Source organism: Rhinolophus sinicus, chromosome 2 (genome assembly GCF_057876585.1).
Source record: "Rhinolophus sinicus isolate RSI-liver-muscle chromosome 2, RSI-T2T, whole genome shotgun sequence".
Classification (NCBI taxonomy): domain Eukaryota; kingdom Metazoa; phylum Chordata; class Mammalia; order Chiroptera; family Rhinolophidae; genus Rhinolophus; species Rhinolophus sinicus.
In genome coordinates, this window is record NC_142502.1 from 35,410,562 (window position 1) to 35,427,761 (window position 17,200).

The 17,200-nt window shown below is 33.8% G+C and overlaps 1 protein-coding gene across 13 annotated transcripts in view; it reads left to right on the forward strand.

Annotated features, from left to right (window-relative positions):
- The first annotated feature begins 3,595 nt into the window (after window positions 1–3,595).
- TRDN (triadin) overlaps window positions 3,596–17,200 on the forward strand; it is a 340,918-nt gene continuing 327,313 nt past the window's right edge. For 9 of the 13 annotated variants that reach the window (XM_074333512.2, XM_088795479.1, XM_088795482.1 and 6 more), the window contains exon 1: window positions 3,597–3,875. In XM_074333512.2, the coding sequence (XP_074189613.2) occupies window positions 3,854–3,875 (22 nt within the window). In that variant the 5' untranslated portion in view covers window positions 3,597–3,853. Of the gene's footprint in view, window positions 3,876–17,200 lie in introns of all 13 variants that reach the window. The other 4 variants (XR_016020187.1, XM_088795484.1, XM_088795483.1 and 1 more) reach the window with 3 other exon arrangements.

The window sequence follows — 17,200 nt, forward strand, 5'->3', positions numbered from 1 at the left end:
GTTAAATAGCAGCACTGAGATAAAATAAGGTTAATGAACTAATAGTTAATTTGAGGCTTTTTTGTGTGTGATTCTAATGACTAAGCTTATCAAGTGAGCTACAGAAGAATTTCTATGTCATGATGGGATTTCAAAGTCAGATGAAAGCAAATACAATCAAATGGCATCCAAGTTGACTTCTAATGTTCCTAATTTCTTCTATATTTCTACATACTAAGGTTAAATATATATTGTTTTTGACAAGTTTTTCTTTACTCACAAAGCTAAAAGTAAAGCATTTCTCTCTTGTATATTTCTCCTGATAGTTTACTTTAACTGAGGCAGTGAAACAATAGCTTACATTTTGTTAGCTCAAATATAAAACTTTCTTAAAATATGACACTCTGTCTCCAACCTCTCTCCTATTTTTCCAGATCATTCCAGTTGGTTATGTATCTTTGTTTCCTATTAAAATGAACCTGAAAACTCAAGCTCACATAAAAGTTATACCTATTATTATTTTAAGATCCAAGTAAAGAACACTTTCTATCCCAATTAGATATCCCACAAATTTCCTTGTACTCTAAGTGTACAATATTGCACTGTTTTAAAAAAAAATTCTGTATTTCTATTTGCTGCCAATTCATGTATAGATATTCAAATATAAGTTGTTTGTGTTTATAAATTAAGAAACAAGATCTTGAGAAGTAACCCTAAAACTTTATTTTTTTTCAGATATCGCAAGTCCTTGAGAGACAGAGACTGGTGGTAAGTAGCTATTTACTCCCAATCATCTCTCTTCTTATACCTCTATTAAAAAATCAAACAAAAAACAAAAAACAAAACATATTGGCAGTGAACAAGATAATGTAGTATCATCTTAAGATGATTTTTAAAAATGTTTTATGATTTTTTTGGTGAAAACCAAAAATCATCAAAACTTCTCTGGTTGTCTCCTGAATCTTTTACATTCTGAAACTCAATGTGGATGAACATATCTTGTTTATAGCCAAATGTAGTATACATCTTGTTGATTGTTAGTTTGTAATAATAGCTGACAGAGCAGCCAGATTTTCTTTTAATTGCTCTAAGGAAAAATACTTTTGTCTATTAACCTGAATATTTAGGACACCTAGTGAAAAATCACTAGGAATAATGATCAGTATAAATCAGGTTGGAGAGGTAGCTTGGACTAAATAAAATATTTAATAGAAGAAACTTTCATGGTTTACCGTTGACATATATAGACTTGGTCACTTAATAACAACAGACACAGTTGTTTTTGTGTGCATACAGATATTCCTGTATGCAAAAGCAGGATAAGTCTACCTGTACTGATCCTACAGAAATGGAAAATGTGAGAGTATAAGAAGCTACTATTGAGAGGAGAGACCCATCACTTTTGGGTCATGTTGAAAGAGCCAAATGAACTGGAAAGGTCTCTTTAAAATGAATGTCTCTTAAAATAAAGACAGTAAAATAAAGAAAGGCAAATGTATTCTTTGTAATGTTTTATTCTTTGACCTGAAAATTGAGATATATACCCTTAAAGAATGTCAGTTGCTTGGTTTTGGAAAGCTTCACAGAGCTCCATTTGAAACTCAAGGATACATCTCATGAATTGGGTTTAAAATAATTTGAAAGAGTTCTAATAACTTTTAAAATGAGAAATATAATGATTTCTTAATATCTACTAAGATTAATCAATCCATTCAACAGATGCGTTTAAGAAACTTATCCTGAAAATATGTTTACTGGCTAGAATATGTTTTACTCTTCTGTTTCCTTCTAGTATATATACATGAAATTAATGATTGGGAATTTAAGAGTAATATTGAACACTGGAAACTTAGTATTCTTGCTCTATAGTCTTCTTTCAACTTTCATTAAATAAGAGTTTGAGATTATGGGTTTTTTTCCCCCCTTTGAGTTGGCTAATTTTATTTAGGCCCTTGACCCATGTAAGTTCTTAATGAGTTACATAAAGAATTATTAATTCTTTAGTTAACTATAGTGAAAGACTCTGAAAGTTTCTGACAAATGGAGATAGAAAGAACTATCTTTTATTAAAACTGGAAGCACTGGTGTTATTGAATGAAGATGTCTTTGGGGGGCAATGAGGAAAGTTCTGCTTTTAGATTAACCTCCTCCCCCCCCTTAGAAAGTAGACACCAACCCAGTGCTCCAGGAGGGTGCTGTGAGGAGTTTGCATCTTTCCCTTGGCTGGTAGACCTAATTTGTAAGGATCCCCTTTACCTGTAATTGGTAATGTCTTCAGCAAAGTGTCACCTCCAGGGAAGGGTGTCTGACTTGTAGTCAAAAGCCTGTAAGCCTAGTCCTAGGTGTAGGATCTTTTACAAAATTTCATTACCTGGAATTATTTCCTATTTTGTAAACTAAGACTGTTTATTTAGTAACCTATTTATTCAACTGGCATATGAACACTTCCTATTTGCTGCCCCAAGGGGTTGGGGCAGCAAATAACCAACTGGTGAAATGGAGGAGGTCACTGTCTATGGAAATAGCTGTGTGCACTCTTGGGAGTTTTAAATATTAAAATAAGTATGTAAGTTTGTTTTATTATCTCTGTGAAGTTCCATACTAATTCAAGAGGTTCTGACAACCAAAGACAGCAAGTCTAGGCTAAAAGCTTAAACTACAAACATTTGTTAGGTTGGATATGAGAATAAAATAAAAGATAAGTGCAGTCAGCCCTTGATTATTCAGATTGGCTAGAATTTGTGATTATTAATGCCCTTTGATTCTCCTTCTCCTTCCAACCACCAAATATTGAATATTTCTCTGCTCATTAACACCTAGCTAGGACTGGGAAGGTGAAATGCTAATCAGCCAATTTGGCTAATTGTTAGATGCTATGATCCTTTTTTACTTACTTATTTTTGAAGTTGAGGAAGGGAAAAGCTGAAATCGGTTACTAAAATGTGGGCTCTAGATCTCTAAACTTTGTGTTGACTTCCCTTTCTTGTATTGAATAAATAAATTCAGGTATTTTATTTCTAATAAGTTATTAAAGAGAATGAAAAAACTAGTAACTCATCTGTTGTCCAGTGTGACTATAATTTGAAATTATATATTTCATATTGGCCAGTGTTTGGAAAATCTTAATCCTCTACATGGAAGCTTCAGGATTTAATAGATGCAACTTTAATTGTAGCCCTATATAACTAATTACACTTGCTAAGCAGATTTAGACTCGTAGGGAATCAATTTGGAGAAAATAATTTGAGACTACCTCCACCTTTTGCCTCTGATAGACATTGCAGGACCCTCCCCACACCAAATAAGGGTAAGAGGAATGTTCTGAGCAGTAAGAGCACTAAGAATAAATCTGAGTTATCATGGATAAGATTACTTTCAACTCTTTATTTCATGTTTTCTGACATAGACCCCAAGATCTGTAATTATCTTAGGAAAACTGCGGGGGCTTAGACAGTACTTTTTAGTTCTTTTGCCTTTTTTTGCCTATCTGTCTTTGGGGCTGGAGGGCTGTGTGTGTGTGTGTGTGTGTGTGTGTGTGTGTGTGTGTGTGTGTGTGTTCCCCTAGAGTGCCAAGGGGAAAAAAAAGTGCTGAAGAGTCCTAGGGAGATGAGGCTATTTTTATTCGAAGCTGATACTTTTGCCTGAGCCACAAGTGCTGCTTGGAAAGGGCTCAGGTTGTTTCCAGGGGGAGAACTCTGCAGAGAAGAGACAAAGTTCAACAAGACAACAAAGGAGCAGCAGAAACAACCAGGAAAACGAAGAGCCCTCACGTTTTCATCTAGAACCCCCCATCAGAGTTCTCGAATCCTAAAGTATTCTGCAAAGTGCTGCTTGACTGGAACTTTTTGTCTGCCTTTTCCTTTCTCCAACCACCATGACTGAGATCACTGCTGAAGGTATTGCTACCATTTTCCAATAGTATCAACTAGAAAAAATAAAAAAAATAAAAAAAGGTGGAAATTGACAGGCACATTGACAGTCAATGTGTCGACTTAAAATGTTCCTTTTAGGGTAATTTTCTTGATCAATGATTGTGTACGGGATCAGAGAAGGGGATTTGGGAGCTGAGAGGCTGACAGATCTGTGTGTTGGGGGAGTGAGAAGAGGTTTCTCTGAAATTTTGCATGTGGAAACTTCTTTGCTGTGCCAAAGGCCCCGCTGGTTACTAGTGTCACCCACACCTCTATAAATAGCTATGGTCATGTAACATGGCCGATATCTTACCTAGCAAAAATACACGGCTTGCAATGAGGAGACCATGATGAAGTTAAAATGTTGCATTTAATGTTTAAACTTAGAAAAATAATTTTGAGCATTTTTGCCTCATGATATTTCAAAATGAAGATCTTAAATGATTTTTATACAATTAGAGACATAAGCGCTCCCTCAAAATTTGTATGTATTTTACCATCGGTGGATATTCAGAGACAAGGTTTGAAATTGCACAAAATCACTATAGGTCAATATGATTTTTAAAGTACAGAAATTTATAAGTGGCCAAATTCTGATTTCTTTTTACGTAGGCACATCTCTTTTCCCCCTAAATGATTAATTCTATCTTTATCGTGAACTAAAATTTTCTTTTTCAATGCTTATTCTGAAAAGGTACATGCTCTAAGCAAAAGCATATAATTTACATTATGTGACCATGCTAGCAATTGTTTTATGCACTATATGTAAAATATATCCCTTTAAAACAGCTAAAGCATATCGAATACAGACATAATCCAGTTCTAGCCGCGGTAAAATTTGGGAGGTGGATCTAAAATTTGCTTTTGACAGCTGTAAGAAAATCAGACAGGTGGTGCTCTTGACAGCTTCCAAGTTGGATGCTGGTTTGTTTTTAATCAGACAACTGAAAAATAGAACATGTGCTTTTGGCTCTTTGGGCAGACAACAATATAGATACACAGTGATTTCAGAGTTGGAGATTTTTCTAGTTTTATAAGGATAAATGTTTTCCTTCTACCTTGCATTGAGAAATTTAGTCAGACAACCAAATTAACAAAAACAATTACTGAGAAATTTCTATGTATATCAGGTGTTTTGCTCAGGACTTTATGTGTGTTTACTTATTGAAACCTCACACAACCCAGTTAAGTTGGCATTATTATCTCCATTTTGCAGAAGTAGAAACTGTAGCTCAGATATTCGGTGACTTGCTCAAGACCCCAGTACCACCAAGATTAGGAGCTAGCTCCCTTAAATCTAGTTTGCATTTTTTTCTTTTCTGTAAGAGGGTATCAGGTTTATTCTTCACCAATTATAGTTGAGAATTTGCTAACTAATTATAAATAGCATTTTTCCTATTTCTTAGATCTTCTGAGTCACATAGCCTTCCGTTTATCTTAAAGAGCACTGTCTTGCTTACCCTGTACAAGTGATTACGATACCTGTGAATATATTTCCCTAACTCTGCACAGGACATGGACTGCCAGCTGATTCCAGAGGTCACTTGGCCAAACCATTATTGGCGTGTCTGTAGATTATGCTCTGCAGACTTTTGCACTTAATTCATAAAACATTTCACAGGAGAATTCCTGAATATAAAATAGAAGTTTTGTTTCTGTGTTATCCCCCTGGGACAGTTGAAAGTGTTCTTGGAACACCTCCTGGAGTCACCCATAAAAAATCATTGAATTAGAAGTAAATTAAAGATGTAAAAACACCACCTAGTTCCTGGGTGATGGTCATTTCCTACTCTTTGGCCTGAACAGTTCATAGGATCTATGTCATCTGAATCTCAATTATGTGCTTTTATCCTTTTCTGGGATGATTTATTAATCATATTTCTGAAATGAAAATTAGAGTGCCAACTCATATGAGCTTAACTTTTAAGGTTAGTACTACCATACTCATTCCTGATGGTTATCTAAGGTTTCTTACACGCTGCTCTACTATACATTTTTTTTTCTTTTTTTTTTTCATGATTCTAACTTTTTATGTCCCATCTACAATAGACTTCTTTCAGTCTTTTATTAGAAGTATATTTTTGTATGCAACCTTAGTACCTCCTGGAATAGCCTTTCCTCACATCTGCTGTATTTCTTTTCCCACCATTTTGGACACGTTACTGAAATGTAAGTACTGCTTTAGTAGCCTTATGACATCCACTGGTTACTCTTCCCATCCATTAATCACAAAACAAGCAAACACCTTAGAGTGCTTAAGGAAGTTAGAGCTAATGTACCTCCTTAGAGAGTTCTAGCCCACTGTCATCACCTCAATTTCTGAGGCTCACAGGTTATATGACTCTCCCATGGTCATCAATAGTTCAGGGAGGTCTGAGGATACAAATCATGTCTCCTCTGGCTTATCCCGGTGCTTATTAAACCACAACGCAGGGCATGTCCCTAAAGCTTACCAAGTTCTTCTCATAGATTTCCATGGCATGTTCCAAGCTGGATTACTTCACCTGACAAAAGAAAGGAAGTAATTCAAGATATGGAATTTTTTTTTAGATACAGAGCAATAGATTAGCTAAAACTAGGACAAAGTTGAACCCGAAAGCATTTTAGGGAAACAACATCTTTTGATTCTCGCCATAATAAATGAATAAAGATAATTATAGCGACAATGATAATAACAATTCACATTGATTCAGAAGACATTAAATGTCAAGCCTGTATTAACCTTATTATATGATTATTTAATCCTCAGAACAACCAAATGAGATAGATAATTATTTCTATTTATAGAATAGGAACCAGAGGTTTAGAGAGGTTAGGAATTTGCCTGAATTCACACAGCTGTATAAGGTGTAGCTAGGATTTACACCCATATTTCAGATCCCAGAGTCATGTTGAATACTTCCTCCTGCTGTATGAAACTAATAGCTTGGTATCAATTCAGAGGTTAATGGGAGCCTATAGTAGGCCCCTGTTCTGGTTTGGCCCATGTTACATTGGGTAGTTTAGAGCTGGCCACAGACTGGTTCACTCAAATAGCACTAAGGTTTAAGACTATAAATAGCCATCTACCCTCTTTCCAGAGGCTCAATTATTCCTAAATTAGTGCCAAAGTTAGCTCCTCCTTCTGAGGTTCATATGAATGTTCAATTACCAATTTCAGCATCTATTTGAAAGCATATATCACTATGCAAAAATACCTTTCTGATAATTTGATAAATGAAGTTGAATCTTAATAGCTTTGTTAAAATGATGGGATGTTTTTAAAAAGTTGATAAAATATGTAATATTTTCAAATTGCCAGTTAACTAATCTACAGTTAAACTATGCTTTACACTAACATTTATATAATTGTGTTCTCTGGGTCTGATGACCTCCAAATATCAGTAAATAAAACATTTATGTAATAGATTCCAGTTGGTGAAATCCTATATATGTGAATAAGTTAGCATTACTAAAACATTTAGTTGAGGAAATTTATTTTTTTAAAAAGTTAGAAGTTATGTCAAACTCAACTTCTAAACTATTAACATTATATAACTGCAGAATTCAGGAGAAAGGTCATTGTACTCTGCATGGAATTCTTTCCTTACTATTAGTTCAATCACATCATTGCTTCTGCAACAAACCTATGAGAGGATTCAATTTCAAAATTTAAAGCAAAAATGGTCAGTTTTTATTTTACACAATGCACTGCTTTGAGAGAAATCTATAGCATATGAGTACCCACTATTGTTTTCAGAAAAAATAAATAAAAAGATCAAGAATTCACAGCCAGACTACTTAACAACTATGTACACAAGTTATACCATCAAAAACAACAGGTATGAAATTAAGAGAAGGAGGAGATCCGACTTTCACATCTATATTTATCTTGCCCAAAGCAAGAGTAGATACTCTGGACTAAGTGGAGATGATTTGTGGGTGGGAGGAGGCGGAAGAGAATGAAGTTCCAGGGTCAAACTCTAATTACTTCTGGGTTATGTTCTCCTAGTCAGAAAAAGCAATAAACCACATATAGAAAATGATTTGTAGTTCTAGGAACACATTTTAAAATACAAATGGGTGAAATGATACAATGTTTGAAATTTGCTTCTAAATAATACCTAGAGAGGAAATGTAGATGGAATGTGGTAGTTTAGGGTCAGCCATGAGTTAATTATAGTGGGGTTGGTGATAAGTATGTGGGGTTTCATTATAATATTCAGTATTCAGTCTGCTTTTGTGAATTTTCAAGCCTCTCCTTAATAGTTAGAAAAAAGAATAAAGCTGATGTTTTTAGTAAATTATTTTAATAATTTATTTTTTGTAATATAGAGGGTGCCAAAAAAAGTATACACATTTTAAGAAAGGAAAAAATTATTAAAATTGTAATACTCAACATATACCAATAGCAAACGATGAATACAAGTCATGTTTGACTTCTGCAATTACAAGAGGTGCTCAAAGTGGTTACCATCAGCATCCAGAAAATTCTGATTATGGCGAACTACTTCTTGAGCAACATTGACCAAAGTGTCCACTTGTACATATTTTTTTGGCACCCTGGGTATATAGGTCAGTGAATCCACTGACCACCAAATTTATTTGTTAAGTGCAAGTTACTGTCTATATTGAATACTCTGTTGCCGTTGGTATTAGACACAGAGGGGCCCAGAAATGTACATTACAGTGTAACTGTAGATGAGGAAATAATGATTTTTAAATATATTCGTTATAATGTGGGAATCTGCAGGTTAGTTTCATATCATTTCTCAAAATCATTAGTGACTTTAAAGACATTAATTAGTAGCAGATCATTTTGAGATGATCCATGTGAAAACCTGAGAAGTCCAAAACCTAAGGAGTCAATATCATGCAAGGAAAAATAATTCCCCAAAATGCAGTGGTTAGGAACATCATGTATATTTACAGGGTATTAAGTGCTAAGGTCTTACACGAATATCTCTCTTAAAAATCACAGAAACCTTGAAAGGCTGGAAGACAGGTATCACATAAACCGAATCAGTCTGACTTTAATGCTTCTTGATCCTCTTTACTGCTCAAGTTGAATTTAGAAAAAAAGAGAAGAAAAGCAGATTTTGAAAACCAATGGGCTCTATAGTTCATTGAAAATAGGAGAGAAAAGTAATGCAGAGCTGAGAGAAGGCAGCGTTAAAATAATTAAAACCAGTGTGATAGAGTGGAAAGTCTGTGAGGTTTCAAGTCAGAAACCAGGTTCAAACATTAGCTCCACTACTTCACCATTACGTAGGTGGTCTGGGGAGGATGAGGGGGCCTTATAGGAGGGGTCATAAAGTAGTGGATGAATCTTTGTTAAGTGTGAATAATATAGCCAGATATATTTGTTTTTAACTTTTACAAGATTGTGCTAATTGGCAAATTAAGTTTTTTGTTTGTTTGTTTGTTTGTTTTGAATTCTGCAAAGTATCCATGATGCAAAATCTGCAATGAAAGTGCACAGAAAATGTGTCTTTGTAGTGTCAGTCCTATCTGGGTTCCATTAAGAAGCTTTTTGTTGTAGCTTTTGTTATCTGTAATAGTGACGCTCCCCTTCCCCCATTCCCCCACAACAAACCTTTAGCACACAGTACCTGTGGGAAATGTTTTATTTGACAGCTTAAATGCTTCTCATTTTTTTCCTACTTATTTTTGGTCATCATTGTGACTGTAATTTAAAAATCATGATCCTTTTACAATGTAAAATGAATGGAGGCTATTCAGCTATTCAAAGGGCTTAGGAATGCCTAGAGACTTAAAATCTCTAATGCTGTTTGCATTAATTTTTAATCAGTTAACAATATTTAATATGAGAGAAACATAAAATGGTGCAACTAAGCAATTTTAAAATCGTCTACATTGACCTTTGGGTTGAATATATCAATTTGAAAAGAGAATGCATAGATGGTTATGATTTTCCAGTTAAGCTTTTGGTTTTGCAGTAAAGGAGTTGAAAACAATATTGTCTTTTATTCCTTCAAATTAAAAGAAACCCTTTGGGGACACACTTAATATACGTAAAAATGCATATTATCTAAAGTAACAGTTTAAAAATTGCAAATTAGAGGACAACCTTTATCTGGTAACTATGCATTAATATCATACAATAATTCCAAGTTTATGGACTTTAGTTTCTGTTCAACTTAGAGTTCTAGGAAGATCTGTCAAAGTTAAGTTTTTTGTTCTCCCCTGGACAATATGAGTGCCATGCATGGTTTCTGATAGGAAGTGACTATTTGAGTGTCACATAAACATGTATTGCCCCAAGTAAGGGTTTTTCAGAGATAGATAGAACTAACTTCCTAGTCCAAAATTATAGTTTTTTTCATCTTTAAAGGATGTTAAAGAGAATATTGTTGGTATATATATATATATATATATATATATATATATATATATATATATATATATAAAATGAATAAAGTTCTCCTCTCTGTACAAGTTATGCTCTCTAAACATCAAACTTCTCCATATCTCTGGGCCAAAGCAAGCTGTCAAAGGCACATAGAATTTATGATTGTGAGAGATCCTTTGGTATGTAAAAACCCTGTTTCCTCATAAATTACAGAGTCCATTTCAGTTATAATATACTTAACTATTACATTTAAATATGTGTGGTTTAGATATTTTCTAATTTGGTATCTGTGACTGGGGCATATGGATTTCACTTAAATAAGTTAAAGGTACAATCTTTTAACCCAGAAGAAGATAATTTAAGAAAGGTAATTTATATTAAGCAGCCAGCTTTTTACAGGGGACACTTGGTTTTATTCAGACAGCATGAGGCCAGACCTCGTCGTCATACACTGGTTTTATCCTCACTACGCATTTGCTGCATCATTCTCTTCTCCCTGACATGTTACTGAAATGCTCAGAAAAACAAAAGAAAGAAAGAGATCTTAATATTTAAAAGTTAGTTTAAGAAGGTCCTCGCACATTGGTGAGCATGTGGATGTGAGAGAATCAGTTTCCATTTATGTATGTTTTCAAAATACATTTTTAGCAAGGTTTCCCTAAAAATTTATTTTTGCCTTTTAAAACAAAATCATCACGCAATTAAAAGAATTTTCTGTGTTAGATACTTGACATAATGTCAGAACAAAGTGGGTAAATATCAAGTAACACTTCTTTGACATTCAGTACTGGAGCTACTGTTTTTGTCTCTGTTTATTCTTATTTAACTTATGTATAATTTCCTAGGGGAATAAGAGTGTACTATAAATCTAAAGTTACCATAGTATGGTAAAACACCAAGTTTGTGAATTTAATTCCACAGAAATATTAGGCATTGCATATTGCATTTAGAGAAAAGCAAAGACACAAAATACATTCATTTGAAATGTAACAACATTTTAGACTCTGGTATTAATAACCGACCTACAAGTAGATTTATAAAGCAGCAGGTCATGTTAGAGGCTCAGTCGTAGTCAATATTTTAGCACTATTAGGTACCAGGCTGGATGCCAGATAGTGGGGGCATTAAGATGATTAATACAAGGTCCCTGACTCTAATATAGTAGATTGAAAAACAAGCAAGATAAAGCAAAAAAAAAAAAAGATCAGGAAAATGAAGAGTGGACAGATTTAAAAACATGACTCCAGTTGGATTTATAAATGATGGGTATTTAATTTAGTTGAACAAAGTCATGCTATCGTTCATAAATCTTATGATTAGTGAACACGTTGAAACTTGCTGAAAATAACTTTGGAATGATAAAAAAAAAGTGCCCTATTCTTGATTCTGATAATTTGCAGTGCACTTTCCATTGGTGAGAAGGTGAAATGGCTTGCCAAAGATTAAGGAGATCCAGAGTAGGTTTGATCAATGTAGAGGTAAAGGAAAAAGAGATAGGTAGTAGGTAAGAATTAGTGGTCTATAGGATGAAGCCCTAGGATGGCCAAGGTACAGAGTTACGTAGCTCAGAAATTGGGTAAAAGCCCTGGTTGAAATACTTTATTTTTGTTAAGACAACATATTGCTGCAATATTGCAAAGGTTGAATGTCTTATGTTCTTGATTTATTTTGAAATAGTTGTTTATTATGATTTCTAGTTTTGTTTCCTCCTACATGAGGGTTCTCCCACTATTTGTATTTCCATTGCTGCCTTTTATACCCAAATACTCTAGTTTAACCTTAGTTTGTATTTATGGAGCACCATTTCCAATTCATGAAACATGATGAAATAATATTAATACTAACTGTCAGACAGGTACACACTAAATAAGTTTCTTCAGGTTAATAATGAGAAATCCACTGTTAAGTAAAAAAACGAATTCTATGGTCACTGTTGTTACTGTATTACTATGGGCCAGTGGTCTTGTAAAGACATCCTATAAACGCGATGCAATAAGCATTGGAGCAAGACAAGAGGGTTTTCTAGATGCTAGGGAAAGGCCTTTATCAAGGAAAGGCTGAAGAGACATGGTGCTTATTCTAAGGCTCAGAAGATTAAACAAAGAAGTACCGAGGAGAGCAGAAATAACTAGATTAAAGCAATAAGTCAGCAGACTCCTCTAGAGACTTTGTTCATAGTGACTGGAAGAGTTGTATCAGAAATAATAATTTTGACAGTTGCCGGAGACCTGCTTTAACTACTCTGTCTCTGCATTTGAAATGTTTTGTAGGTCTTGTCTAGAATGAATCATTATAACCGTCATCTAGTCTGGGCCCCTGTTTTTGAGTAACATAGGCTCTCAATACCCAGGTGTTTTATATCATGGTATCTTATCTTTGTCCCATCACTCTGTCATTCACCTGTTGATGGAGAAGGGCAAAACTGCTGACACCCTGAAAGATATTCATTCACGTAATAAATACTTACTTGTATATATTTGGAGTATGTTCTTTTGCCAGTAATTGTGTTAAGTCCGAGAATGAAATGTGAAACATCTATAAATGTAGCACTCAAGGAGAAATGAAATCATTGTATGAATAGCTGTAATGCAAAAGGCTGTTTCCTAAGACGTTCAAAGTTTCCTAAAATAACTACAGATAAAATTACGTGTAAAAATTGTGAGATAGATTCTTTGGTTTCTCATCACTCAGCTCTAAAGTAGACAACATTTACTCATATGAAACAACTAAAAATGAATTAATATATAACAAATAAATTAAGTGTTATGAGATATGATTATCAGAGAAATCTGAGAAAATGGAAAAATAGATGAACTTCATTGCCCAGAGACTCTTATAATGGAGTAGAACTTAAGTTTAAACTTGAAGGATGTTTCTAACTGAAAGAACAGGGACATAAAGGAAAAGCAAAGAATTACATTTTATCAATTTAGATCCTAAAAGTCCCAGGTTAATTTATTTAACAAATGATTATTTATTATATTTTCACTAAATCTTGGCTTCAAGCTTTATGCTGGGGAATCAGAAATGGAGGAGACATATTCTATCGGCATTTGGATAGGGTAATTTGTCTGAAAGGTCTTTCCCAGACTTTGCAGGATAATTAGCACACAGTAGCACCCCTTACCATAATTTTGACTCCACAAACAAACCCAGGTATTTTCCTATAGGGATTCTAAACCACACCCTGGTTAACAACCAATAAGAACCTAAGACAAAGGTTCACATAGTGCTAATGGTCATGAAAGATATAGGATCAAGATGCTGAACTATGAGAAACTCCTGGCTTAGTTATCTTCTAATTTTACAGAAAAGGTTCTTTTTAGGTTACTAGAGGGTATTTGGATTGGTAGGAAGGTCCACCAATATCTTCCAGTCAGTTACCAACTACGAGTTAGTATACTAAGTATAGCCATCTAGTTCAATGATTAGAAAGTTATGAGGGATAGAGTGAAATCCTTGCTAAAATATAATTATATTTGGCTGTCTTGATTTGGTATTTTTAAATCTACAGTAGAAAGAAGAAAAGATGAAATATAGGAAGTATAGGACAAAGAGTTCACAAGCTAAACAGAATGACAGGATCTCTCCCCTTGAGAAAAATCAGTGAAAGGTGATGGCTTATTTTCTGTGTCCTTGAGCTAATGAGTTGAGAAGTGACAGCATAATTTGAGGAGAGGCACAGGTGGAAGTAGCTCTGATGAATAAACTGAAAGGCAGGACTCTGCAAAATTGCCTCATATAGTTTTACAGAATCTAAGTAATAAACTTGGGGGTGGATTACATTTACTTGATAGTCACACCATATCACAACATGTTGAACTCTACATGTCTGCTTAGAGTATCTCCAATTTTTTTTTAATCCTTTGCATCACTACCAAAATAACAAATGTGTTTTCTAATCATGTAGGAAGTCACTTAAAATTAGTTCGTTAGGTTACACTGACCTATTTAGAAGCTAAAATGCCTAAGAATTCTAAGTGAAAAATGAACTAGATAATTGTGGCAATTTTTGAATAGTACTGTCCCACTTGGTTTTCAAGAAACCAACCAGCTTATCAGTTCAGTGTTACAAGAACTATTATGAGTCCACAGCTTTTAAAAGGTTTTAAATTTTTTCTTTAAAATTATTTTTATAAAGTATTGGCACTGAAAGCTGCATAAATTATATATATATATATATATATATATATATATATATATATATATATATATATATATATTTATATATCATTTACTAAACAGTAATGGAGTTGACATCCACATAACCAATACCCAGATCAGGGACCAATATTTTCATCACCTTTGAAGCATATTTTCATCTCCCCACCTACTAACTGACTCTCATTTTGGTTTTGCTTCCCAATCAAGATTCCTCTTTCTCCAATTTTTCTCCAGCATGAAACAATATTCTGACTTTTAAAAAAATAACAATCATCTTCCTTTTCTTTATAGTTTTATGGCCTCCACATCTACAAACAATGGAATATAGTTCTGCTAAGTTTGTTGTTTATATAAATAGAACCACAAGCATGTATTATGTTATGTTTTGCTGCATTAATTCAACACTGTAAGATTCATCTATTTCGTTGCATATAGCCGTAGTTTGTTATTTTTCTTACTGAACAGTATTTCATTGTATGAATGTCAAAATTTATTTATTCATTGGAATTTTTTAAAATTGGGAATCTATTATGAACCACACTGCTATGATCATTCCTCTTCCTTTTAGTTTAATATTTTATTGTTCTGTCATCAATGTAGATTTATTTCATGGCACTATGTTCTGTGATACAAAGGTGCATTCAGCATGGAGAACTCACTTTGTTGAATCAAATTGGATAGTATATATATTTTCCTTCAAATCTAATTAAAAAACATGGAGAAAAGCTGACCTCCCTGGTTACCTACTAGAAATGCCCCAGCCTATTTTTCAGAAGAAATCAATCTAGCCCCCTGAGATATATAAAATGGGTATTTGGGGAAGCAGGGAGAAAACAAATAGAATAGTAAGGACTTCTTAGAGACAAAGAAGGAATCCCCGTTATATAGTGACCTCTATCTGAGACAGTAGGCAGCCACTCAGAAACTAACATTTAGACCTGCACAACCCGGAATAAAAAAGAGGTTATTCAACAAATATTTACTGAGTATCATGCCTCCTCATTGCCAATCATTGTGCTTGCAGCTTGGCCAGTATCAACAAAAAACAACAACAACAAAAAAAAAACAGTCCCTGTTTCACAGAGTTTATACTAATATAGAAAACATCTATCTGATGACTAAAATACACATCCTCACCAGATTCTGTATCTGGAGAGTATGGCCAAATTCTTGTGGGTTGGGGTCCCTTTATCTAGGATTCCTGGTAATTCCTATTCAATGGACACAATCTTTAATTAGACTTTAATGACATTTATTAGAATATTGCTATTATTCATCTTCAGGCCAGACTTACTTAACTTTCCAGTTCCACTCTTTCTGCTTTTAGATCAGTACCTCCTCTTTTTAAAAGGAGCCCTTTTAAGAAAGATACCTTTATCTACTTCATGTTTATTTTTCCAGCTAAAATTCTCAAAAATGATCCTATTTCCAATTTAATGGAAACAGTTTTCATTAGTGTGGAAAGCCAAACTACCTCAGTGGGTGAGGAAAGAAGCGTTAAGAGAGAATTTTTATCCCCTTATGTTTTGTTATCTCTAAAAGTGAAAGTGAAAACAACTCTATTTGTAAAAATTTATGAAGGTCGTGAGTACAATAGGCAATTTTTTTTCCAATTTTTAATTTTAATTCATTTTGGGTCAAAATGTATGAATGCATGTAAGCTTTCATAGCATCAGCATCATCTGGGAACTTGTTAGAAAGTTTTACTTTTTTAATTAGGTTACTAATTAAGATACACCTCAGACTTTCTGAATATTAAACTATAAGAGAGAGGCCTAGCAATCTGTTTTTTTAATAATCCTTTTAGATGATTCTCACATACGCTAAAGTTTGAGAACTACCACTATAGTTAATTAAATATAGAGTTTTAATAATATCACTACTTTCAATTATATTAGGAGTAAATATCCAAATCATACATATAATATAATGCCTCAAAATTAATATACGATAATTGAGGATTTTTTAATGACAAATTTATGTTCATGTGCAATATAAGGTTCTTTTTATGGGCAAAGTAAATCTGAAGAACAGAGATGGAGAAAAAAAAAGAATCGAAGAAAGTTAGAGCTGTTTACCTGGAAGAGAGTAAAGATGTATGGAGGCCAACAGCTCAAATTGTGCATACTGAAACTTATTAAAATGTTCTGAATCAGCTATTACTCTGACCCTACAGAGTTTTGTCTTTTTCCCATTTGTTCAATCTCTAACCTTTTGGATTTTTCATTTTTGTTTTTCTTTTTTTTTTTTTTTCCGATAAAACTGTTGGCATTTTGGTGCATTTTCTTTTCTTTCTTTCTTTCTTTTTTTTTTTTTTAAATAATTTAAGTTTATTGGGTGACAATGGTTAGTAAAGTTACATAGGTTTCAGATGTACAATTCTGTAATACATCATCTCTATATCACATTGTGTGTTCACCACCCAGAGTCAGTTCTGCTTCCATCACCATATATTTGATCCCTTTTAATGAGTTCTCATTTCTTGATTGTATCTTTTCCTCTTTATTCCCACTGTTCTTGCTTTAATTTAAACTCCCATAATTTCATATTTGGATCCTTTTATGTAGCACATTGTGTTATTCACAAGTGTCAGCAGCACTATTTCCCACCACACATGTTGTTCTTTTAATGTGACCTTGACTCTTTTTCCACTGGGAAGTGTTGTCTATTTTCCTTCTTCTTGAACCCAGGTAGACCTGTGTGACAGCCTCAACAAATAAAACACAATAAAAAATGATGCTATATGACTTCCAAGTGTAGATCCTAAAAATGCCGGGCATGTCTATCTTGTCCT